Consider the following 26,706-nt stretch of genomic DNA (forward strand, 5'->3'; position numbering starts at 1 on the left):
CTGAGCTTAACAAAGCAATAATCTTTCAAGATATGTTTGTTTATGACGGGTATTTTACAATGTTAGGGTATAAATTAGCTGTACCTACATTCCAATAGAGGTATCTTTTTTTCAAGAGAGGTGTGTCAAGACCGTTCAAAATAGGGGTCCGTGGTCCCTACCAGATCAAGTAGTTATTTTTATTACGAATATAGGTTTTGACTGTTTTAATATTAAAATAGTCGCAGTCTTTTTAGTTTTGCTTTTTGATAAAGCATGGGTTTATGAACGAAAAACGGAACGGAACGTACGTAATCTGTCAGCTGTCATGTTTTATCACTGATTGTGATTTTTACTCGTCTATAATTTTTATATACTTGCAGAATTATATTTTACGGAAATTTATTTTTCTTAACATGTATTATACGTTCAAGTGTTATAAGTGCATACCTTAAATCATTCCAATATTTTCGATTTATAGCGTTAACAAACATTAGATCATAACTTCTAGTTATCACTAAACAAACTTTTGTGGAGTACTTGTGAATAACTTTAGCTGTAGTTTAGTATTTTGTGATATTTCTTATCGTGAAGACGTATACAGGGAAGTAAGAAAATGAAATTTGCGGAGCACTTAAGTGCTCATATAACGCCAGAATGGCGAAAACAATACATCAACTATGAGGTAATTATTTATATTATACGTATTATTGAAGTAACGTTTATTTATTAAGAATATAAATCGTCTGTGTATGTCAACATCTGTATTACATTTACCAACCAGTGTGTATGATTTATAAATTTAAATTTGGTCATTGAACCATGTTAAATTGCTCTGTTAGTCTAGACAATTAAGAACTCTAAAAGTGTTATATAAAAAAGGAATTCGTGACATCCTTGAAATACATTTATCTTTTTATATTTGTGGCTAATGTTCCACTTTTCAAATAAATAAAGTAGATTTTTGAGAATATGCTTTAAAATAACATGAGAGTAACTAAAAAAAGTAATTTATGTGACATTATTAAAAAAAGAACAATTTTCAATTTATAACATAAATAATAAAAAAGACTCATAATTTTAACTTTAAGTATTGTGCAGTGGTTTAGTATTGTAAGGTTGGTACCATTATTGAACAAACCTTAGTTTAACTGTAAAATAGCTATCAAAAAATAAATAAGCTGTTGTTATAATAATTTATCACACTTAAAGATGTGCTAGCATTTTATTTCACTAAAATATTGTCTTAATATCATCCATTATTAGTTACATTATTTTTAACACATCCTACAAAATATATAAAACAAACTACAATATAGAAAAAACAATAAAAATCTTGTATCAGTTTTTGTTACAATAAAAGATTGAACCGATAAAGTTTATTGTAGGAAATGAAAGCAATGCTGTACACCGCGGTGGAGGAGGCACCATCAGCAGAGAATGTGGAACCTGAAGTGTTGTCAAGGCACTTCGCCAACTTTGATGAGACTTTCTTCCATTACTGTGATCAGGAACTAAAGAAGATTAACACTTTCTACTCAGGTATACTTAAATAATTTGCTGATGTATAGTGTAAAAAAAGAGATTTAAAAAAAAATTACAATAGATAGTTTTTCAGTCTATTATACATTTTGACTTGCACTATTTTGATGGAAATGCATTATGGATGGAAAAAGTATTATGTGTTAATATTTTGTATATTTGCAGAGAAACTTGCAGAGGCTACTCGTAAATTTGCTACTTTACAAAGTGAACTTAAATCTCAATTTGATATGATGAAGCCGAAAAGTGGAGGCGACAGTAAAAAGGCGATGCCACGCCGTAAAGTACAGGAATTGAAACTGGCATTCAGCGAATTCTATCTCAGTTTGATACTATTACAGAATTACCAAAATCTAAATTATACTGGCTTCAGGAAAATATTGAAAAAACATGATAAGGTAAGGATCTATGATTTATTAAATGGCAAACATTTCTTTTAGTTTCTAAAGAAATTCATAACTAATGTAAATGTATATTTGTCCTCTGGTTAAATTAAAATCTAGTTAATTTCTTCTGTCGCATTAACCTAGCAGTTATACCTTTGACAAATTGTCCGTGGGTTTCAGAGACAACAATCTCTGTATAAAACATATCTCCATCCCGATCATTGTCTTTGACAACACAGATAGGGTTGCCAGGTCACTTAACCTAATAGCTAGACCAACCAGTTTAGTCGGACTTTAAGAAAGGGTAGAAAGGCCAGACACCATACATTTTTGCATTCGGCCAATATACTTTGCAAAATGTAAAACGCCGGACAACCTGGACACTGTTTGTAAATGCTGGACAATGGACAATACAATGGCAATTGTAATGAGTACCTATGTCCAGCTTTATTCAGACACTTGGCAATGCTAAACACACAGATAATTATATGTTTTAAACTAAGATTTTGGACTCGGAAAACCCATGGTGAATCTTGTAAACAGTTGTCAACCCTGTGACAGAGAATTAACATACAAAACTTGTAAATAGTTACAATTTATTGTCAATAGTTGTTAAACGTTAGCAATGGGGCGCTGTGGCGGGCGGAACATGTGGAATCTTCACACTTCTACACCAACAAAGACATTGATCGACTGATCAGTGACACAGAGGCTACAGTGACTAATGAGTTGGAAGGTGGGGATAGACAGAAAGCCATGAAGAAGCTAAGAGTGCCACCTCTAGGAGAGCAACAAAGTCCTTGGACAACATTCAAAGTGGGATTATTCTCTGGGTCGTTTATAGTACTTGCTATCACTGTGGTTTTGTCCGGTAAGTTCTTTATTCAACAATTTATAATCACGGAACATGTTGACATATAGTCATTTCTTTCTTTCTCACTGAATAGATAGAGATAACAATATTTTTTGTACTGGTTCAAATAGCATAGCATTTATACTAAATCTTCCTTAATTAACCCATTCATGCCATACAAAATGTTGTAGCATTGAAGGTGTTAAGTCATTTCTTAGTTTAACAATAGCTTTATTAAGACCAAATATTAGCAAACACACAATGTTATAAGGTATGCAGAGATAATAATTGGATTAACAATAACCTTAGTGAAAATCAAATATTATCTAAATGCAGATAAGAATGTACCATAAATTGTTTTTGTTCTAACGTTTCAGTAAATATTTCCTTATCTTTACAACAATTACTGACCGTAGCTAATCTATGTATGTTTGCGTAGATTATGTTTGAGTTAACCAGTTTTATTGCGCTTTTAAATTACCTTATAATAATGAATAGTGTTTAATAATTACAAGTAATTTCAAGTTTTGAAAACCTTACATAACTTATTTTCAGTAAATTGAACGGAGAATTTGTACCTAAGATATATAATATTTTATTTTATTTATTTATTATTAAATGTATACACATATACAATTACACAGATAGGTTGAGCGTTGGAGCTTGTCATAGTATGAACTGTGTGACAAACACCGGCACATTTCCTTTAAAATATACATAGTTAGCAAATTGGTGTGTGTGCGTGTGTTTGTGTGTGTGGATTTCTTAGAAAGACTAACTTACCGTGGGTTTCTGAGACTACAATCCCCATTTAAAACATGTTATCTCTGTTTTATCAAAGATAATAACAGGGATGACGATACATATAGAATTTTCATTTAAAATATCTTTGTCTCTTTCAGCTCTATTCCATGAAGGTGCGACAGAAAACTTTAAAACGGCATTCCGGTTATACCGTGGGCCATTCCTTTTAGTACAATTTATATTCTTGATAGGCATCAATGTTTACGGTTGGAGATCTTCTGGAGTCAATCATGTATTGATTTTTGAATTAGATCCAAGGAACCATCTTTCTGAACAACATTTGATGGAATTAGCAGCAATATTCGGTGTTGTCTGGGCACTTAGTATACTAAGCTTTATATATAGTGCAAGTCTCAGTATACCACCTTTTGTAAATCCATTGGCTCTTGTTATTATAATGATTGTGTTCCTTGTCAATCCATTGAAAGTGTTCAGACATGAAGCGAGATTCTGGTTCTTGAGGATATGTGTAAGTTTATTTCAGACATTAATATTACGTATATTACGAATTAGCTGTCGCCCGCGACTCTGTCCGCGTGGATATATAAAAAACTTATTATAATTAGTGTCCCCATCCATCTATCCCACATCACATCCATCTAAACAATTAGTAAGTTAAATAAAAAGCAGCTCTTCAAGGCATAAATTCGAAAAAAAATGAATAAATACTATCCTATGTCCGTCTCCTAGCTCTAAGCTACCTCCTCACCAATTTTCAGGCATATTGGTAAAGCCGTTCTTGAGTTATAAATAGTGTAACTAACACGACTTTCTTTTATATATATAGATGGTTATGTTTGGATGGATATTTTTGGAATGTATCTCTGGAACGGTTGTATGGATCTCGCTGATATTTAGCATAGATGTATGCCTGGAAGAACACCTAGGCTACTGATTGTTTTTTTTTAATTCCACGCGGACGGCGACACCTAGTATTTTTTATAAAAAAAAAACTAATGATACAATGGTATCTGCTGTTAAGTCGTGATAATTTCACTATTTTTCATTTAAAGTAACATTTTATTATGCCTAAATTTTTTAGTTTTGTATCTTGTTACTGGGGTATATTGTAAGTAAATTCATTTGTTTTTTTATTTATTTATTTCAGGGTCGTATATTAGCAGCTCCGTTTATGCCAGTGTTGTTCGCGGACTTTTGGCTGGCGGACCAATGGAACTCTTTTGCTGCGGCCTTCTTAGACTTTCATTATCTCGTTGTCTTCTATATTGTTGGTGGAGATTGGTTTAATGTTAATGGTGAGTTTAAAATTATTTTTAGTATAAGCTACCTAGCTTCTATAAGAATAAAAAAATTATAGCATTTATAATTTTATTTGCCACGTCGGGATAAGACCCGCACCAACTTAGTTTAGTTTTACTTAACCCGATAGTTTGATCATGCGCTTAATCAGTCATCATCAGCTCACTATACGTCCCTACTGAGGGGGCTCGAAGCCTACCCTAAGAAAGGTGATTAGGCCATAGTCAACCACGTTTAATCAGTATGAGGTAATCGACGTGGCAAATGAAATTATTCATGGTATAAGTTTTTTTTTTCTTATAGGAGCGGAGGCTCCAAGAACTCTAAGGCTCTCTTTTACCTTATGTTGCCAATGTAAATTTTAGACTTTGAAAATGTTTTTCGTCGCTTAATGAAAATATAAGATTTAATGATTTGGATTACAGATTCGTTCGAATCAGAATCTTGGTTCATAATATCTCGAGCGTTGGTGAACATAGTGCCGGCGTGGACTCGCTTTTGGCAATGTCTGCGTCGGTACAGAGATAGTAAGGAGGCGTTCCCGCATTTAGTTAACGCTGGGAAATACTCTACTACGTTCTTTGTGGTTCTCTTCGCCACTTTACGGACTATGTACAGCAGTGAGTATAGCTTTCCACTTTTTTATCAATCGATCAAAAGATCTCAGAAACCAACAATAAAATGTTATTTTTAACATGCTTGTCATTATCTTTGTTAAAACAGTGATAACGTATATGATTTAAACAGAGATTTTTGGCTCACAAACAAAGTTAGTGAATCTCTTGCAGCTACATCTTCTTCATTTTTTTATATTATAAAGTTGCAAACGAATGCGGTCACCCGGATTCGAAGTAATAGCGAAGCGATCCGTAGACAGCTGCAATCGCAGATGTCTTAACTACTAGATGTGCTAGTTTAAAAGACGGCGGAGGGGACGCACATAAAGAGAACATTGTCCCTTCCTATGCCTCTCCTTCTGGTCAAATCTACTTCCAAAAAGAAGACTAAAATTAGACCTCTGACACACAGACGAAACGCGGATTTTTTTTTTTATATTGAATAAACCTGTACTTAATGACAAATTTGATAGTAAGTGGCTATGTAATCGACGATGGTATGTACGCGCTTAGTAAATACGTGGCACGTTAAAGCTGGATACTGACGCTGGTAACTTATTCCAATTCTTGGAATTGCTTCTAACTAACGTTAGCCGGTCTATTGGTGCAACCAATATAATTGTTAACTCTACCACAGTTCTCTCTCAAATATCAATACAAAATATATTTTAATAAAATACGTGTTTTTTTGTATTAAAGAGAACTATACGGACACATACGACAACCCGTTCTTGTACGCGTGGTTTACTTGCCAGCTGGTCTCCTCTCTGTATACGTATACATGGGACGTCAAGATGGATTGGGGACTCTTCAGCTGCGGACCCTCAGCTGAGAATAAGTTCCTCAGAGAGGAGATTGTCTATAGTCCTGGAGTGAGTCTTACTTCTTACTAATATAAATGCAAATGTTTGGATGCTCAATGATTTTTTTATGAAATTTGGCATAAATGTAGAACATATACTGGAAGAATACATAGGTTACTAATTTTTTTTTAATAATTTTGGGCAGGAGGAGTCGCGATCAACTGCTAGTTGATTACTGCTTGTTTTATGTTAACACTAGCTGTTGCATGCAACTCCGTCTGCACGATATTAAAAAAAAATACTAAGTAGCGTATTGTTCTTCCAGGCTATTTAGATGTAGATCTATGTCAAATTTCAGCGAGATTTATGCAGACGTTCCGGATATATTTATATATAAGTAAGAATATACAGAAAAATATAATGAATTTTCCAATTCCTAAAGTGATATAAATACATATTGCTATCTCTATTCTTTCAAAGTGAATGAGAGAGATGACAATAGTTTTACACGCAACCCTTTGTATCAGTTCTACTACTTCGCGATTGTTGAGGATTTCGTGCTACGCTTCATATGGACTGTGTCATTCGTGTTGACTGAGAACAAACTCGTCAGCTCAGAGACTATGGTCTCTATACTCTCACCATTAGAAGTCGTCAGGTAAATAATAGGCTAAAGATATCATCAGCTCACTATACGTCTCCACTGACAACAAGCCTGCCTGAAGTTAGGGGTAACTAGGCCAGACAATGCTGGCCCAGTGCGGGTTGACTTCACACATATCTTTGAATGCAACATCACGATGTTTACCTTCACCATAAGAACGTCGGATATAGCGAGATTTGAACTCGGGGCTTGCAAATTACAAGTCAAGTGCTTAACCCCTGAGCCACAGACGTTTTGTACATCATGTTGTATTTATATTTATCAATAAAACATTTTGCAGCTTTCATGATATCTTGATTTATTTTAGTCCATTAATATGTTTTCATTATGCTGGCAATACTAGGAATTTCCACATTTCTCTTGACTTTCTTATACTACTTTAATTGATTACTAGTAATAAACCATTTCAGACGTTTCATCTGGAACTTCTTCCGTTTGGAGAACGAACATTTGAACAACTGCGGCAAGTTCCGTGCTGTACGGGACATATCTGTCGCACCCCTCGACTCCTCCGACCAGGCGGATATCTTGAGGATGATGGATCATCCGGATGGCGTTGTTAACAGGTACATACACAAGCCCACAAGCACACAGACAAACACATATAAATAATATACACACGAGATGCTACACACACATACGTATACGCACTCTCGCGCACGCACTTACGTACATGTATACGTACTTAAACACAAAATTCGCTAACATACGTTTTTTCGTATATTGAACGTGGATAAGGGTCCAAGAGAACATGCATTTTTCTCGCTTATGAAGGTCGTCCAATAGAACTGGACAATAACTCACTAATAGAGAAGGATAACAAGCGAAGAAATGTTCTTCCTAAATTCAAGCGCCAATAGCCTAATGGTTAAAAGTACGGATTCCCTATCAGGTGGTCGGGGTTTCGAATCCCGTCATTCGACTATTGTTAACCATGTCCTAGCACAAGTTTAGAGCTTAGTTGGAATGGTACAAGAAATATTATGAAAATTATAAAATTAAAAAAAAATTGAGAACCAGAAACTATTAGTAGATATCTTATGGATAGAGGATAGTAAAGTGATTTAAGCTTGTCTTCCACCAGATTAACAAAGAAGAAACATCCAAGGAAAATGAAAGAGAACGACAGAAGAACGCTGCTGAAGAAGGAATCAATACAGGACCTGCAGCTAGATCTAGACTTGAGCACAAAGATGTTGTAACTAACTGTGATATGTTTTACTTATTGATATTATTTATAAGCAATGTTATCACTAGTATTATTATGCAAAATATATTTATAGATATCAAGATATTTCTCTTGTTGTTTTATTATGTTTATTTTTTTTTCTACTCTCCGGCAACTCATTGTTGTGGCTGGTCAACTAGTTATTTGATTGTTTCACTGATATGCGATTATGTGGTTGTATGGTAGACCAGTGGTTCCCAAACTTATTTTGTCCATGCCCACTTTGAGAATAAATATTTTTTAATACCCCATATTTTCACATATTTAAAAACCAATATAACTTCAAATTAAATTAATTGTAGTGACCTATATATGTATATTAACGGAGAATTCTAAACGAAACTTTTACTATAACCCGCAACTTGAGACCTGCAGCGCCCACAAGGGGGCGTTATCGCTCACTTTGGGAAAGACTTGTATAAATGGATAGGCGATTGCTTAGAAATGACAACCTTTCATTCGTTCCGGTTCAAACGTGCGTATTGATGTTACATGACGTTTAATTCTATCTTTATTATTAGTTCGAATCCACACCACCGCTTCTAACCGCTACCATCAGCGACAAAATGGTGAAAATCGAACTGTCACAAAATACTACTCTTATAGCCAGACATCTAGAAGTCATTGGATTGGTTGGTTAACAACTCAATTGATTGCTCAACTTATTTGCTTGAGTCGTCTAAGGATTTGTCAAAATTGTAAACTTCTAAATTGATAAATTTACTACTGGCTATTGAAAAAAATGGTACTTATGATTTTTTTAATTAATAAATTAGTTGGGTAAAAAATGTTACAATGAAATAATCAACATTAGTTATTTTATTTTAAAAAATAATTTAAAAACTTCACATTTGTTTACTTAGTGTACACTAAGTGATATAAAAAGAGTTCTGTTGTAGACATAAATTTAACATAATAGATTTTACTTATAAGTTTCTTATATATAGCAATTTTAACTGACACATTGGTTAATACAGGGAAATTTTTTTCCATAAAAATACTGTACGGAAATAACCAAAAAAGGTTGCATATATTTAAAAAAAAATCAAACAGAACATAACATAATAAAAGGAGAAAATTAGGCATTCAAATATTGCCCATACATTAATTTATATTGAAGCATAAATTTACTAAAAATTATATATTTTCAGTTTTATGTAAATTCATATTTATCTATATGTCCTAAGAAAATGTTTACATATATAGCAATATTCGAAAATATAAAGCTGACAAAATCAGACAAAGCTTTCGCATAAGTTTAATTGAATTTGTTCTTATTAATTCGTAACAATTATTTACATAAAAGGCGTTGCGAACATCTGTGGGAATCAATGTTGCCATCCTGAAAATACAAATTATTTGTTGTATTAAAACATATTGCTGTCCCAATTTTTAAAAATAGTGTGAAAGGGATGAGAATATTATTCAACAGTAGAAACCCACAGATAACTTCTCTGTCATTTTATAATACAAGTGAAAGTCAATTGGATAGTGAAATAGTTACCAGGGCATCATATATGGCTAGGAGCGTAATGCTTCAAGGCGGGACTGCATCTCATCCAGTTCAGTCTCATCGGGCTCGGCAGGCTCGCGGCTGGTTGAGGGCGCACCTACCGCGCTGGGTGGCGCTGGTGCTTCGCCCAGCTTGCCTTGTGTTAGCTCCCACAACACCTATGGAATAAACAATATTTTACTTTCCAGTAGGTGGCTATAATATTGGAAATAGCGTACAGAATCTGAGTATGCAGTTTTAGCTTAGTCAAAGAGGTCAGAATTACATAAGTCAAATCACAGTCATAGAAATACTAGTTGCTGCCTGTGATTCCGTCTGTGCGGAAAAAAAATAACCAAATCCATGCCATTCTGGAGTTACCTTCAAACAAACATCTATCCATCCATATATCCAAACATTTCATTTATAATATTAGTAAGATATACCTCTAGCAGTTGTAATATAATTTACCTTATCAACTTCACTCTGTGCAGCTTCCTCCATTTCCTCTTCATCCTCCACAGCTGACATGGTCTCGTCTAGCATTTCCTCAATAATACCCGCACGCATCATCTCCTTGCTCATCTCCTGCATGGTCTGTGCCACTTCTGGTAATCTTATTAGAGCTTGCATTGCTTGCATCACCTAAAATTATATACCACACACATATAAAATACATATCCAAAAACTTTGAATGAAAAATATAAAAACCTCATTTTAATAATTACATTTATTAATCATCATCATCATAATTGTCAGCCTGAATTCATCCACTGCTGAACATAGGCCTTCCCCATCATTTTTTTTTAAATAGAAAATAAGAAATATGTACCTCAGTTGACTTCTGCAATGATCCGGCTATCCTTAATGTGGCTGAAATATAAAATTATTTACATAAAATAACATATAAAATAACTTACTCATGGTTTAATTTTCTGTACAATAGCATAAAGTCTTATATACCATTAGTTTCCAAGATCATAATCTCTGTATAAAACATGTTATCACTGATTTGTTCAGAGATTTCAATAGATTTTTAATAGAGATTTTGATCTCAAAACCCAATGGTAAGTCTGTAACCTGACTTTAAGAATTGATTATTGGATTTGTCTATTAATAGCTTTTTTTTATATCATAAGGTGGCAAACAAGCGAGCGGCCACCTGAAATAGTGAAGTGACCATTGCCCATAGACATACGCAATTGCATATGCGTTGCCTACCTTAAATCGACGGAGGAGAGGATGCAAGCTTATCTAAATTGTAGTGTTATAAACATTACCTAATTGGTTTTTCATCTGCATCTGAACAGAGTTGAGATGAGCTTTACTTGTATATATTTTACTAATAGCTTTCCTTGATCTAATTATTTCCTTTGCTAATATTGTACACACTTGCTTATCGTTTTTGCCAGCTGCTTCTTTCAAGGATCTTTTAATTTTTTCCTCTTCTCTTTGAATTGCTATAAAGAAAAAATAAATACATGCAAATATCATGATGTTTTTCAATACTGTAATATAATCAAAGACAGGATACTTTTTACACTGATTTATTTTAAACGTAACTTCCTATTCAATGTATCGAATGACTTGATGATACCACCTTACAATTAGACCTATCTCTAATCATTTCTTCATTGATTTATAATGTAAATTTGATTTGGTCGAGAAATATATCTCTAGAATTAATTTTAATAACTTACCTCTTATTTGTCTATCCAAATTATAGCCTTCTTTACGAAGTTTATGAGACCATTCGTTTACCTAGAATGTGTTTTTAATCATGGATGTAAGTAAACAGATTACAACACTATAATTTATGTCGTATTATAATTACCATTTCTTTCGGATTTCGCTCCGGAGATTTACCAAACAAGCCCATCTTTATTGTTCTTAAAATTAAATAAATATAAATATGCGAATTTCTGTTTGGGCAAATCTGACATTAATTTGACATTGACAGAAAACAATGATGACCTCATTGGATGATTTGATGTGTCGTCGGAGAAAACAAGCGGTTTTATTTTATTTCATTTTTTCGATTGAAGAAAATGAAGTTGAAAAAAATAATACAAAAAACACGTACTCGTACACTTTAATTGGTAACATAAAATAGTCCCATAAGAAAAGGGTCTAAAAAGGATCGTGTGATTAGTTCCTTTCATTAAATTGTATTGCTGGGTATTGCTGGCAATAATGAACACTTCTCTGTCAGTTGCGGGAATACAAATGTGATGTTGTTATAAAAATTACTTTTCGGCAAAAATTGTTTATTTCAAAGAACTTACATTATTTATTAATACTAAATAATACAGCTAATAATCGGTATTGCGTTTTGTGTGAAGGACACGAAGACAGTGAAGTTTTATAAATAACCAGGTAAGTTGTTATTTTGGGCTCTTTTAGTAATTACAATGTTGAAAACAATTTCAAACGCTGTAGTTATTAATAGGACGCCACGGTAAATAATTCACCGCCACTTAAACGAAAGACGATGGTTTATATTACTTTGCATTACGTATTATAATTTTTAATTCATACAAAATGTAACTAAAAATATAATAATTTTTCCCAGCGTCTTAGACTTCTATATACCTACACTGAATAACAGTGACCAAGCATTCGCAAATAGTATTTGAAATTTCATGCACTGCCACCAGATCCCTTATTATTATATCTCAATCCTATTCCTCTATTTAAAATAGGTGTAAAGCTTAAAAAAACGTTAATAGAGAACAAATGCTTTACCTGAAGTGTGAAAAAAGGGGGGTTATGATAAATTTAAAAATTAATGGAAAAGATTATTCCTAATGGGTAACATTCATACTAATAACAAGATTATTCACAAATAATAAAGCTTGCTGCTAGAAATAATCCTACCAAGTGCAGACCCAGATGAGTATTTTTTCATTCTATTTTTTGTCTTACAAACAAATTATGGTAGAACCAGACCACCACTACTTAGTAGATATACTAAAGTATTAAGTACAGACAGCCCACAGCAAATTTGGAGTACACTATTATATTATTGTAATCACCTTACTGAAACACACCATCCTTATCTCCTTTTTTCATACTTTGTGGTTACCTTCATAATTAGTTACTATACTAACTATATTTGTGGTTTAAGGATGGATATGTGCCACTTCAACTTGTCTAGTGCCATGTAACCCTAGCATTCTTTTAGAGGTATACTCGGTGAAATCTATACTAATATTATGAAGAGGATTTTTTTTTGCATTGAATCGACTCCGAAACTACTGAATGTATTTGAAAAATTATTTCACTGTTGGGAAGCTACACTATCCCAAGGTGATATAGGATATGTTATTTAATTTTTTTTTATTTGTGTAGACAAAGTTGCAGTCAACTCCTTTATAACATAAAATTAACCAGTCACAAAATTATTTTTTATTGTGGATAAGCGTTAATCATATACCATGACCATGACATAGAAAACTGGATGTTTCAAGCACAACATGTGTTTCTTGCATTTATATACTTTTTTCGTGCAAACGAAGCCACAGGCAACTGACTGTTATATGACATGAAGTCATATACATATTTTTTTTATTTATCAACATTCGCCACATTCAGATGTCGCAGTGTATTCGTCACAATGTTTGCGTAAGAACGTTCTGAATTGCGATGCATGTGGTTTGCGAAACGCGGCCTGTAACACAAGACGTGCTGCATGTAGGGTGACCATGGTGAAATCGTAGAATGCGGGAAAAACAATATGGAGATTGGGTATTATCTTTTTTTAGGGTAGTAGCTGAAATCGAAATGCGCATTATGTTTAAAAGAAATTTTAGGATGGAAACCATAAATAATCTTTATACGTACCTACCAGTATTTCCACATCTATCCTGTAATTTAAGGACACGGAGGATGGATGGTTAGATGGATGTTGGCTAAAAGATTTTTCAAAAAGGGTCCACGTATCTTACTGAAATTGGGCGGAGATATAGAACATAGTCTGGACGAACACACAGGCTACTAATTATGTTTTATTTTAATTCCGCGCGGACGGAGTCGCGGGCAACAACGACTTTCATAAAACCTTCATTTTGTTCAGAAATTAATCATCAAAGGTCACCAAGGGATTTCCTTAGTGTATATTAAGCATAGCATAATAGCATACTAAGCGATTGTTTGAATAATCCTGAATGCGGTAATAACTTAATATTAAATAATATCAACAGTTCTACTATGTAATTATATTTTGGTGTGATTAATTTATTTGGGTAGTAATTACATGTTGTGACGTCAGATGTTTTTAATTATTGTAAAAGTAATCCATAGAAAGTATTTGTTGTTTTTGTACAGTCACCTACAATTTCAATTATGACAAATGAGTTTTATTAAGGATGTTATACTCGCAAACAATGTTAACCGTACAATCACAATGAATGAATGAACTGCAACTGATATATGAATGGGCTTACTCACTGGAGCCATATTTGAAACAAATTTGTGGCTTGACCGATTTTAAAGTTTGAAATAATTTCTTCTCCAAAGTATTTTAAAGGTGCAATTCAGTAATTCCAGAGTGTTTTTCTTATTTTTCCCGTCCGAGTTTTTGGTTAAAATAATCAAAATCCATGTTTTAATTTAGATTGACTTAAATAATCTAGTGTTATTTTCATACATATTATATAAAAAATGTTTTTTTATTTTTGTGCATGACTGTATCATTGTCGTATTTTTCACTGATATTGATAAAGTCGATTATCCTATTATTTGGTCAATGTACTCCATCACCTTTGATAACTTTATATTTTTATCTTTTCTTCTAATCAGTGAAGAATTTTAAGATTTTTTTTTCTCTATTTTAAGTCAAAATATTTTTGCATAGATAGATAAAAAAACTGTCCCAAAGAGGTTACATACGTGCCTAAAACCTATATATTGTCTTGTCGAGTCTTGTACAGATTAAAAATATCACAATCTCACAGAACATATAACAGTATGTTTTTGTTTCGTCTTATTAGTGAGGCGTATGAGACCCAATTCGCGTTGTCTTCTGTTATGACACATGGGTGTTATTTTCTCACTATCTCGAAAAAAGTAGCCAGTGCTTGTCTATAGCACTTCGTATTGTTCTCTGCCTAATAGTGCACTTGTTGAATATTTTTTTTTTTAGGAAAATTTTATATCTTAATATTTGCTATTTAATCTACTTTAGTGGTGCCCTATCTAGGTATGAATATCCGTGAGCGTATCTTTTGTGTTGGTTACTTCTACTTATGCTAATTATATGATTATCGTGTCACCTTGGATTTTCTATATTATTTATATGTGTATTTATTATTATTTATTTAGATTTTAGACAAACATCTACAGTTCCTCTGGTGTTGCAGATGTCCATGGGTGTCGTTGATCACCTCGGTGTTCCCGCCGCTCGTTTGCCCCCTTCTCTTATGAAAAAAAAAACAAAATTACGTGCATCGAATTTTATAAAAATAAATCAAACCCTTTTTCCACTAATGATTTGTCGCTCTGATTTTGCGTATAGCCTTTGGCAAGCAGATAATGAAGGTTGTAAAGTTAGGCACTAGTTTAACATGTGTTGTTTATTATAACATCTGTGTACTATAAATTATGTTGCTAGTTGTAAATAAATCTATATCTATATACAATTAATAAATTAGATTGTCTGTATGTAATATGAAGAATAAAATTATATTTCGTGCACATTATGTATTTTTGACTATCTGTTCGCAAACCAGTGTTTATTCCGGGCAATCTCCGAAGTACGAGTAGCTGGCTGGCTGGCTGGACCGATTGTAATGGGCTTTTTGCTGGAATGTAGCTTATGTGTGCGGGGTATAAGCTACTTTTTTAATTTCGCGCTGTCGAAGCCGCGGGTGACAGCTATTCGATAATAAATCTAATGTTTTATGATAGTGTTATCTAGAATGTTTATAACTGACGCACTTGGTCGTATCTAGCTAACATCCAGGTCACTCGCGATCTAATGACCTGCGACATAACAGATGTGATCTTCCATTACGTACGAAAGGGCAATACGCAAATACTTGTGTTATCTTACTAATATCATAAATCGAATGTTTGGATGGATGGATGGATGGATGTTTGAAAGTATCTCCAGAATGGCTGAACGGATCTTGAGGATATTTTGGATACATATAGAACATAGTCTGGAAGAAATTACTAATTAAGTTTTTTTCTAATTCCGCGCGGATAGAGTCGCTGGCGATCGCTAGTTTTAAATTACAAACTTACTTTTTGCTATGTTACTGATATTATGAATGCGAAAGTTTAGATGGATGTCTGTTAGAAAGAAGCACCAGAACGACTCAACGGATCTTGATGAAATTTGGCATAGATGTAAAACATAGTCTGGAAGAACACATAGGATTATTAAGTTTTTTAAATCCCGCTCGGACGTCTATACACGGCTCCTTTTTGTTACCAAAAAACTCTCCTAAAGAATGGATAATAAATGCTATTTTAGAGCGATGTATTGCTTCAAATTGGCAGCAACAAAGGTATTCATCAGATGAATTAAGATACGACATATCCTGCAGATGCTTAACGATACGTGCACAAAAGGAAACTAGTTGGGTTAGAGCGGATGGATGCTTACCTATTATTAAATTTAATTGAAATTAACCAGTATAGGACGCACGACATGTAACTGTTATAAGAACCAAAAAAAATAAAATAAAGGTCTTATCTTTTATTGCTAATAGGTAACAATATGATAAAATAAGCTTAATTTGGTGTTCGTTTTTTTGTTTTCTCATCTCATCAGGTTTATATCATACTAGCTGTTGCCCGCAACTCGGTGCGCCTGTATCAAAACACGTAGAAGCTTATGCAAAGGAACATCGCGTGACTCGTTCGGTTACCATCAATTACCACCGGTATTGGTCAATTGACGGGCCGCTTTGGGGTTCCGATTGTGACATTTGCGACATGTTGTCGCCCGCTTGTATGTACATAACAACGTTTCCTGTATTATCGCGTGTTTATTGCTGCTTCATGATACACTTCATGTTCTGGACTTATGAGGTTAATTTGCAGTAAGGAAGATAATCATCAGCCGGTGCCAGTCTACTGCATGATGTAGGTCTTCCCTTAATACCTTTCCCATGGTTTGCGTAAGCTGTGATTTCCGCATCCAACGACTTTTTCCTTTCCCACAATTTTTCTTATAAGGAAAGGATGGGAAGTGGAAGTGGACTTTCCAGATGAGGGGATGCATGGGAAGGGAAAATATTTTCTTTCTGTGCATCCTCTCCTCTGTCAATTAAAGGTAGGCAACGCATATGCAATTGCGTATGTCTATGGGCAACGGTCACTTCGCTACTTCAGCGATTTCAGGTGGCCGCTCGTTTGCCACCTTTATGATATAAAAAAACCTCTGGATTTAGGTTATACGCGAAAATATGTAATAGCCTTGAATCATCAATAATTATATATTAAAAATTTATAGAAACGTGTATTTGAATTTGTAACCGCATACCATCTTTCGAACACATCATTACTTTCATCAAGTGTGTTCGTGGTCAAGCGTAAACTTATTTTATATTTTAATAAAAAATCTTTGTCCATGGATATATTCATCAAATAATCAACATTTTTCATCAGAGCATAGTTTTAAAGAGGGACTGTGATCTTTTGTACAATTTAAAAACTTTTTTTAAATAATCCAGTAGGAAATAACAGATCGCACCATAATCAAGGTCAAATGGTTAGAAAAATATCAATTTAATGGTATACCATTTATTAGATAAAACTAAAGGTAAACAAGAAATCTATCATGGTCAACAGTGTGACGATTAATAGATGTATTTATTATGTTATGTATCATCTGATGAACGGAGACCGTGACATAGATGAGAGATAGAATATAGGATAAAATGTGTTTTTTTTTTGCAAAGAATGTTAAAGGTCGTTTATAAAGGCCCACTAGAGATTGGGAGAGCGAACGGTGCATTGGGTAACAAAATTTAGTTATAAGGATAGTGGGTTTCTAAGAACAATATGTCTGTACAAAACAAAGGATAATATGTTTTATACAGAGATTTTGGTCTCTGAAACCCACAGTTAGTATAACAAAGAACTGTCGGCTAGTTCTCCGATGTTTACTACTAAAGTAAAATTAAGTTATAAGCATTAAATTATAAAAGTACGCGTAGATTTCATTTAAAAATCTACTTTAAGATACTTAGTAATCACTAATCAACTCTAAGTGCTGCACTAAGGCAAAAAAACTTGTAACCCAGAGTCGACAATCATTTGGACGCTAGTAAAGTTGCATATTTTTTACAATGTTATATCAAATTATGTTTCTATATGTCTTGTCTGCTGATGACTGCAATTTATAAACTCGCTCCCATGACCGAGCCGGTTTTTTAAATTGCAGACCGCGATAGTGTTTACCCAGTCCTGTTTTCATAGCAGGTGTGAATACTAAAAAATAAACTTATTAGGGTTTTATATTCTTACTAGTTGTTTACCGCAATATTATAAGCTTGGAGTTTAAAAATCTAAGACAAACTTACACCCTTCCCCATTTGGACTCTTACAGGACTCTTTTTTTCTTACAAACTTTGCATCCGGGGGGGGGGGGGGTGTTCAAGGCCTTTAGGTATCTCCTGTTCCGTAAAATTCTTTTATAATATTCTCGTATGTAGTAACTGTCTTTAGGACTGTTATCTACGCTGTGAATAATATTCCAGATGCCAACTATCACGTCATATTTTGCCCTTTGCAGGATAAATTTGAGACAAGCTCGAAACGTGTTGTAAAAATTTTGTACTGAAAAATGCATAAGGGAATGCGAATTTGTATGTGATTTTTTTTTATTTAAAATCCTATGCATAATAAACATAATAAGCAATGTTGATTATAATGACAACTTCGCAGATATTTTCGTTATATGAATATTTTTATAGCAATTTAGCTAATGTTTCCATAAATAATTGATTGCTTTTAAAATTTGCATATATTCGACAAAACTTCGTCCGCAGTAAGTTGGGAAGCGTATACGTCGTAGTGATTAGTCGCGCTGGCACTTGACTAGCGGTGTGTTTCAGTCTTGCAAGAGGCGTGCGCGTGCGCAGACGTGTGACGTCACGCGGACTGACGTTGCTCTATTATGTAAAAATTCACCTCATTTCTCTTCCTATTGTTGCAAAGTGCATTTAATATATCCACAAAATATAGTGATTGTAATTGATAATTTCTATGTGATCAGTGCTAGTAAGGTAAAATTAAATACGTTTTATTTGTGGAATTTGATTATTTTGTTATGTCGATTTCTCTTTCGGGCACGCGATTTGATGAGGGAATAAGAAATTCTGATGTTATACATAGTAATTTGCGAAATACATGTTCTACATTTTTTTTAGAATCGCGTCTCGTGGTTGCGGTCTGTTTGTTTGGATTTTGCGAGCAGAAATTCTTTATTATGTTGTGTTAAGATACCTTTATGTATACATGCATGGAGCCAGACGTAATGTATGCACAGTTCGAAATATTTGACACCTGATTTCAATATTAATTACGTTATTGTATCATATAAACGTGCGTTGCATATATAATTAAAATGTAATCAGCACACATATTCGGAGTAAGCAGAGGTTAGTTAACAGGTCGAATAAATAATAATACAAAAGAAAAAAATGTTATTATTTCTTTTAAATATTAAAAATTTATGTTTATTAAAAACATCAAACCAATTTGTTGTCTTGTCTTCAAGTCGTAACAAATACCGATATAAATAGGTATAAAACAAATTAAGTTGCGTTAACAATTTGTTTGTATAAAACAATTACAATTCTATTCTTTAGTATTAATCAAATACAATGGAATTGTTCAAATACTAGTGTTGTAATTGAACCTATCGTTATATAGGTCTTCACCTTACCTTGTTTCATAATTACGTTTCATTTTCTTTAAATTCTAAATTTAACTCTGCTATATTTTGATGTTTACTGTTTAGTTATGACGTAAGAACAACAGTATCGGCTTTCTATGTGTAGGCGTGGACAAATAGTGCAAAAACTCTACCATACAGATGTAATAAATGGACTGAAGAGACTGCATTTGTATCTTACTTTCTTATTTATATTATAAATGTGAGTGTTTGGATGTTTGTTTGAAGGTATCTCCAGAACGGTTGAACTGATCTTGATGAAATTTATATCTGCATAGAATTATTGCGTGCGTTTCAAGCTAAAGGTCATCAGACAGCTTGGGGTTTGTTGATTTACGTAGTTATTATCCGTAGCCTATATGTTCTTTTAGACTATGTTCTATATGTATGTCAAATTTCATCGAGATCCATTCAGCTGTTTTGGAGATACTATCATACAAACAATCTGAACATTCGCATTTATAATATTAGTAAAATTTCTGAGTTTGGTAGTCAATGTAATCATTATACTGCAAAGAAACTTTACCATAAAGCGCACGATTGTATGTTCTCATTCAATTATCTCGACGCGTAGTGTTCGTTGGCCCTGTTCTTATACGATAAGAATTTCCATACAATTGTTAACGTATTTTCATCAGTACTACTATGAAGAAAATCGACACTGTGTCGGTGTATCGACGCAACACTAGCCTTACTAAAATGTCGACGTTTATGTCCCCTCACTAATCATTCTGACACAAGACTTTGTAATGAAAGCGCGACATTTGCACCAAAGGATTCTAACTAATAATGTCTAAAACTACTAACTAGAGTAATAGTTAGGAGTAAATGAAATACGGCTTGAAAAAAAATCTTACATAAATTATAAATGCAATAGTTTGGATGAATAGATAAACGGATTAGAGATACAGTCTGTAATAGCGCAATAGATAGCTTGTTTTTCCACGCAGACGAAGCCGCGGACAAATGCTAGCAATTATATAACTTTTTTGCAAAAGATAGAATTAATGTAAATATCCTTGACTTAAAAATAATATTTAAATTCATCTTTCGCCTTGCTTTTGTAATACCAGTTGTATAGACATTTTTATACGCGAAATTTCTAACCAAATTGTTTACATCTAGATCAAGATTGATTTAATTAACTTCGGTAATGCGGAATATTTTATCTGGTATTTTAAATATGAAGCAAAGATAAATATGTTTACGATAAAAAAATAAAGCAAATTAAACATCAGTTCTAAAGTATTTTCGTCTTATGTACAAAGAATATAAGGATTATGAAAGTTTACATAAACAGTTATTTCAATAAAAACATGCTTTAATGGTAGAGAGGCATCTGCAGTAATGGTTGAATGAAATAAGGCTTTTGCAAGAATATACAGCAACGACAGACGACCTTAATTACTAATTGATTACTATATTATATAACTTTTAGTATGTTTATGATTTACTATAACAGAATATTCCTCAGTTTAAACATTAAATTTTTCAATTTAAAAATATTTTTATTTGTAAATCTGTTTAGTGAAAACTATGCTTAGAGCAGTCCGCGGACAGCTCGACCAGTGTAACCACGACCACACAGAAGACAGACGTGAAGTTATTCCGCGTGGCGTCCGATGTCTGTATTTCGAATGCGAGGAGGTGAAAATATGTGAATTCTTTTACCTTTTTAATATCTCGTCACCTTTTGTTTTATGCGCGTAAGTGTTTTGATCATATGTTCGTTATTATTAGTGCTATCATGGCAAGATAACTTATATGTTCAGGTCAAATGTTATGTTTCGATCTCAATCCACAATCAACTGCGTGATATACATTTATTATCTTAATACAGTGACACATTGACTTGAATTAAACAGGCGATGTTACAGTAGTACTCCACTGCCTTGACACTTGTGTTACACGACTTCAACAGCGCAGAAAAACAAGTAGTCTTTAACATGACCGTGTAAATCCCCTTTCAGTCAAAGTCACGTCAAAATCGGTCAAGTCGTTTCGGAAATTACCCGGAACAAACGCGGACTTGCATATAGACTTATGATTTTTTTTTCTAACATAGACACTGGCAAAATGTGCATATTAGAGGAAGTTTGAAAGTAGCGCCAGTTTTGGAGAAATTGAAGAGTAAAAGATTAGCGTGGTTTGGACATGTTATGCGGAGGGATGATGATGATGTAAGCGAAAAAGTAATGAGATTGAATGTGGATGGCTACAAGGGTAGAGGAAGACCAAATAAAATTTGGAATAACTGTGTGAAAGAGGATATGCGTAGGAAGACTCGGATATGACGGCTGATAGAGATGTATGGAGGAGTTGTACACACTGTGCCGACCCTCGATAGGGATAAGGGCAGGTTGATGATGATGATAGTCACTGGAAGCGGACGGCACAGGACCGGGCATTGTGGCAATCGATGAGGGAGGTCTACGTTCAGCAGCGGACGAATTACGGCTAAATTTTATGATGATGATAGACACTTAAATTTTATTAATTGTAACGATCCTTCACTACAATGGAGTTCAACGGTTAGGAAGTTACTAGTCACCCATGGCCCCACTGACACCGATCTATTATTGTTCACTCGACCCGATCTGTCCATTGTTCGTTTGTGGCGCATTAGCTTTTATCAATTCCCTACAAGTTGCTCTATCAATTTCCTTATACCTATTTACCAATAGCAACTGTTGCCCAATAATTCAGATTCGATGTTTTAAATATCTTACTTAAATTATTTAAGCTTTCGTAAGATGTTATTATAAATTAAATATAAACTAATATCCATGATTTATCTGGTGTCAGTATCCTTTTCGGGACTTTTCTTCAGGGTTAGTGGGACTGGTCTTTGCCCGTCTCTCAGTAGTTTAGCCTTTAGCTCATATTCGTAAGGGTGGTTTTTCAACGCCGCATTAAATCTCGGTGTTGGCGGCTCTGTTACTCTTGTCTCGTTGACCCACAACGTTCGAAATGCAACACTTCGCGATAAAAAAGCATCGCGTTTTAAAAGTGTTATGAACAGTGGTAGAGCCCGCTTTAACATCTTCGCACGAATTGGCCCGGCTCCTCCGGTGAAAGACCACGACCACACAGAAGACAAGCGTGAAGTGGAAGCAATTTCGCGTTTCGTCTGATGAATGTGCGTCCCGGAGGCCTAATTTAATCCTCTTTTCCTTCCCACCCTTTTTCTTATAAGGAAAGAATGGGAAGTGGAAGTGGACTTTCCGGATGAGAGGATGCATGGAAAGGGAAGATATTTTCTTTCTGTGCATCCTCTCCTCTGTCGATTAAGGTAGGCAACGCACATGCAATTGCGTATGTCTATGGGCAACGGTCACTTCGCTATTTCAGGGATTTCAGGTAACCGCTTGCTCGTTTGCCACCTTATAATATAAAAAAAACAGATACATGGAAATGCATTTGTTTTATATCAACGGTTTTTTTACGCGCAATAAAAATATCTTTCATAGCTATCTTCTCAAGAATAGCACCTCCATGTAGGGTAGGTTCGATTGTTAATGCGGGCTAGGTATGAGCTCATGACAACAGGTAATTAATAATTAATTAGATTATTGATGTGTGTAGTTTTTATTGCGTTGCTTTTAATAACAGTATTAATCCTTTTATCATGTTCTATGATAAAAGTATATGTATTTTACTATTCGATTCAAAGATAAAAAATAGTTAACGCAGCTTACATATTAGATATGATGGATTTTAATTATCTTTGTATTATTACTTAATTAGTAGCCAATGTATTCTCCTAGACTATGTTCTACATCTGTGCCAAATTTCAGCGTATTCCATGCAGCCGTTCTAGAGATACCTTCCAACAAACATCCATGTAAACATTCCAATTTATAATATTAGTAAGATTTCATTGAATTTATTATTTAATATATTTAAAACTTACATTAACAACAAAGGTGTATTTATTATGCTGGGAAATAACTTTTTGTTCGCCCATGTTGTAGATTTTTGGATTACATACTTACATAATTGTTTTTGTACTCAAGTATTTCGTTTACAGACAAAAAGTAAACAAATCGCTTTAACAATGGTAGTTTTTGTGAATGAAAATTATATTCTCAAGCATTGAATATTAAGCAATGTTATATAAGATCCGAAAAACTTTGTAACAATTTATTCTCGGTACAGGATATTGGCCTTTTCTATTGCATCTTACTTCTTACTAATATTATAAATGCGAATGTTTAGATGGATGGATGTTTGTTAGAAGGTATCTTCAGAACATCGCAACGGATATTTGGCACTTATGTAGAACATAGTGGGGAAGATTAGGTAGGCTACTCGTTAAGTTTTTTTCTTCTGTGAGGACGGAGTCGCGGGCTAAAGCTAGTATATAAAGATATTTACATATCCGAGAAACGCAATTAACCTGCATAATCCATATCACTAATCGTTAATAAGGTTCAAATTATAGCAGGGGGTTAAAGACATTGTTCACTGCGTTGCCTTGCTCAGATTTCGTTATTTACTGTAGGTCAGATTAGCTATTGTATAATTCCACGATAGTTATAACTACATATGTTATCGGCCAGCAATGGGGTCATGTTAATTATTGTTTTCACTATGATATTGATGATTTAACGACCAAAGTTATCTGTCACGCGTGTGTTCTACTCTTAGCATGTGCTGACACTTCGATTATTAAGCGGCAGGATCTGTCAAGCGCGTTCCCCTCTGTTATTGTGTGCACGTTTGTTTATGTGAATTTTTGAGTCTATATGGATACATAACATTCAAATATATAGACAGTATTAGTATAATATACAAATAAGTGATTGTTATCATTACTCGACCCCCGTGATAAGTGTTTGTTTAACGGCGGTTTATTGCCTAGTCCGTTTTTCTATATTCAAAGTGCTGTCATGTGCCACTGTCCCGTCCTCTGTGTGCTAACTTAACGCCTTTGTTAGAATGATACCCGGTATCGGACAATTGAATCACACTCGGCTCGACTGCGGCCGTGTCGAGTCGTCTTCGAGAAATCGACATAATAAAAATCGATTTTATTTTTTAGGATTGCTAAGTGATTAATCGATAATAGTGTTGTTGATCAAAATTGATCGTTTAAGTTTAATACGTAATTGGACGGTTGGTGATGTAGTGACTGTTGGTAACTGGTCAGATATGGATACGATGATCAGTGTTTGGACTGTGGTGGAACATGTGAGGGTGGCCAGCGGTGCTGCGGAGCTGGCCATCTTCACAGCTATCCTGTACTGGTTCTTCACATCGAGGTTTGTTAATTTTTTTATTTAAAGGATTATCGTACTGTTTTAATTGTATAGTTTTTTTTTGTTATATGGCGTAGTAAAGTAAAAAGTTTTTGAGACTATATTTTTAGTTCTTACAAAAATATTACTGTTTCAACAACACTAAATATTTATTCCTTTCTTTCATATTCGTATATTTAGAATACTAATGACAGTAGTCTAGTGTTTTGTAAAAATGTATAAAATATTGGGTTTTACAGTAAAAGAAATATGAATTTTTTGTTTATTCCTTTCGTGGTGTAATAAATCGTTGAATTTAAATTTATTTGTATTATAATACTTTTTGTTTCCTCATCTCTTGACATTTCCGCGTTATTTAAATAATTGATCATGAAATTCGGATACGCTTCCGTTGTTGTTTTCGTATGCAATTTGAATGTTTCTTGTAAATATGTAATGATGTTCATTTGAATTTTTATATTCTTAAATGTTTGAAGGCCAAAGTGGAATATATTGATTGTTTCTTTATCACTCATCTTTTTTAAGGTTCCGTAACTCATAGAAATAAAACGGTACCCTTATAGGATCACTTTGTTGTTCGTCCGTCTGTCAAGACACTTTTTTTTTAATAAACTACAATATTAATGATTTCTAACCAGTAAACTTTGATAATTGAACCGATAATATTTCTTTCACGTAACACTTCTAAATTACACTAGTGTACGTTATACAGAGCAGGGGTGACAAATTGGCATACGATACAATATTTTCGGAATGTCATAACAAAATTAATTATGTTCTACATAAAGTTTGAAATAGGTTTTATATGAAGAGCGAACACAAAGTCAAAATTATTTGATGGCATGTTGAGATATAAAGGTTCGCCATCCCCTGACTTAGCCCGTACTATTTTATTCTGCACTAGCGGAAGCCCGCGAATCCGTCCGCGCGGAATTAAAAAACACAAGTAGTAGTATGCGTTCTTCCAGATTATGTTCTATACGTATGCCAAATTTCATCGAGATCCGTACAGTCGTCCTGGAGATATCTTCAAACAAACTTCCACCCATCCATACATGCATCTAAACATTCGCATTTATAATATTAGTAAGATTTTTCACTGATCCTACTCTACCACGAAGTTACTAATACGTACTAGATGTATTATGAGAAGCGCCTATAGTCTAATAGTTAAGAAGGTTTACCGATGCAGCGGACGTGGGTTCGAATCCCGTCATTGTCGTGAATCATATAGCACAAGCTTCGAACTTACCTAAAATGGTAACAAGAAATATTAGTAAATCACCAGAAATCTACTAATGTTTAATTATACAATAAGTTATCCATTTGAATACCGCAACGCGTATACAAATAAAACTTATTTCGACGAAAAGAGTTACTTCCCCTAGGATCTTAACAGATATAACTTTTTTGCGTAGCATCTTTTTCTTTATTTTATATCATAAGGTGGCAAACGAGCGAGCGGATCGCTGCCCATAGACATACGCAATTGCAAATGCGTTGCCTAAGTTTAATCGCCGGAGGAGAGGATGCACAGAAAGAAAATATTTTCCCTTCCTATGCATCCTCTCATCCGGAAAGTGCACTTCCACTTTCCATCCTTTTCTTATAAGAAAAAGGGTGGGAAGGGAAAGAGGACTAAATGAGGCCTCCGGGACGCACACTAATCAGACGAAACGCGGAATTGCTTCCACTTCACGCCTGTCTTCTTCACGCTCGTCTACTTGAACAAAATATGTCTTACACAAGGCAAGGCAAGGCAATTGAATATTATTTGTGTGATTCATTCTTAATGTAACATGTTTTGTTTTTGGTTAAACCTTCCCCACCCCCTTCTCCCCATTTCCCCTCAACGCGTAAACTGAAACAATGACTGTAGTTTGCTTTGATAATTTGATTGATTATCA

At 34.0% G+C, this 26,706-nt stretch overlaps 3 protein-coding genes across 4 annotated transcripts in view; 2 read left to right on the plus strand and 1 right to left on the minus strand.

Annotated features, from left to right (window-relative positions):
• The first annotated feature begins 322 nt into the window (after positions 1-322).
• LOC106116446 (xenotropic and polytropic retrovirus receptor 1) lies at positions 323-8,202 on the plus strand. The gene is made up of 11 exons (XM_013310291.1): positions 323-664; positions 1,368-1,521; positions 1,687-1,919; positions 2,517-2,778; positions 3,663-4,033; positions 4,673-4,820; positions 5,250-5,444; positions 6,141-6,313; positions 6,772-6,902; positions 7,319-7,474; positions 7,993-8,202. Exons 1-11 carry the CDS (start codon positions 596-598, stop codon positions 8,108-8,110), a joined length of 2,010 nt encoding a protein of 669 aa, XP_013165745.1. The 5' UTR covers positions 323-595; the 3' UTR covers positions 8,111-8,202.
• Positions 8,203-8,972: 770 nt separating this feature from the next.
• Positions 8,973-11,513, minus strand: Vps24 (vacuolar protein sorting 24). Its single transcript, NM_001312026.1, is given in 7 exon segments — positions 8,973-9,478; positions 9,641-9,807; positions 10,100-10,273; positions 10,461-10,501; positions 10,909-11,088; positions 11,329-11,389; positions 11,463-11,513. Coding segments are annotated over 6 exon segments (651 nt in total). The 5' UTR covers positions 11,508-11,513; the 3' UTR covers positions 8,973-9,478; positions 9,641-9,657.
• Positions 11,514-11,857: 344 nt separating this feature from the next.
• The window catches only part of mino (glycerol-3-phosphate acyltransferase mino), a 36,975-nt gene continuing 22,126 nt past the window's right edge, over positions 11,858-26,706 (plus strand). Inside the window, exons 1-2 of one of the 2 annotated variants that reach the window (XM_013310122.1) lie at positions 18,684-18,867; positions 24,583-24,802. In XM_013310122.1, coding sequence (XP_013165576.1) covers positions 24,693-24,802 — 110 coding nt within the window. In that variant the 5' untranslated portion in view covers positions 18,684-18,867; positions 24,583-24,692. Of the gene's footprint in view, positions 12,005-18,683; positions 18,868-24,582; positions 24,803-26,706 lie in introns of those variants that run through there. The other variant, XM_013310123.1, reaches the window with a different exon arrangement.

The sequence above is a fragment of the Papilio xuthus genome, unplaced genomic scaffold, assembly GCF_000836235.2.
Source record: "Papilio xuthus unplaced genomic scaffold, Pxut_1.1 DF827756.1, whole genome shotgun sequence".
Lineage (NCBI taxonomy): Eukaryota > Metazoa > Arthropoda > Insecta > Lepidoptera > Papilionidae > Papilio > Papilio xuthus.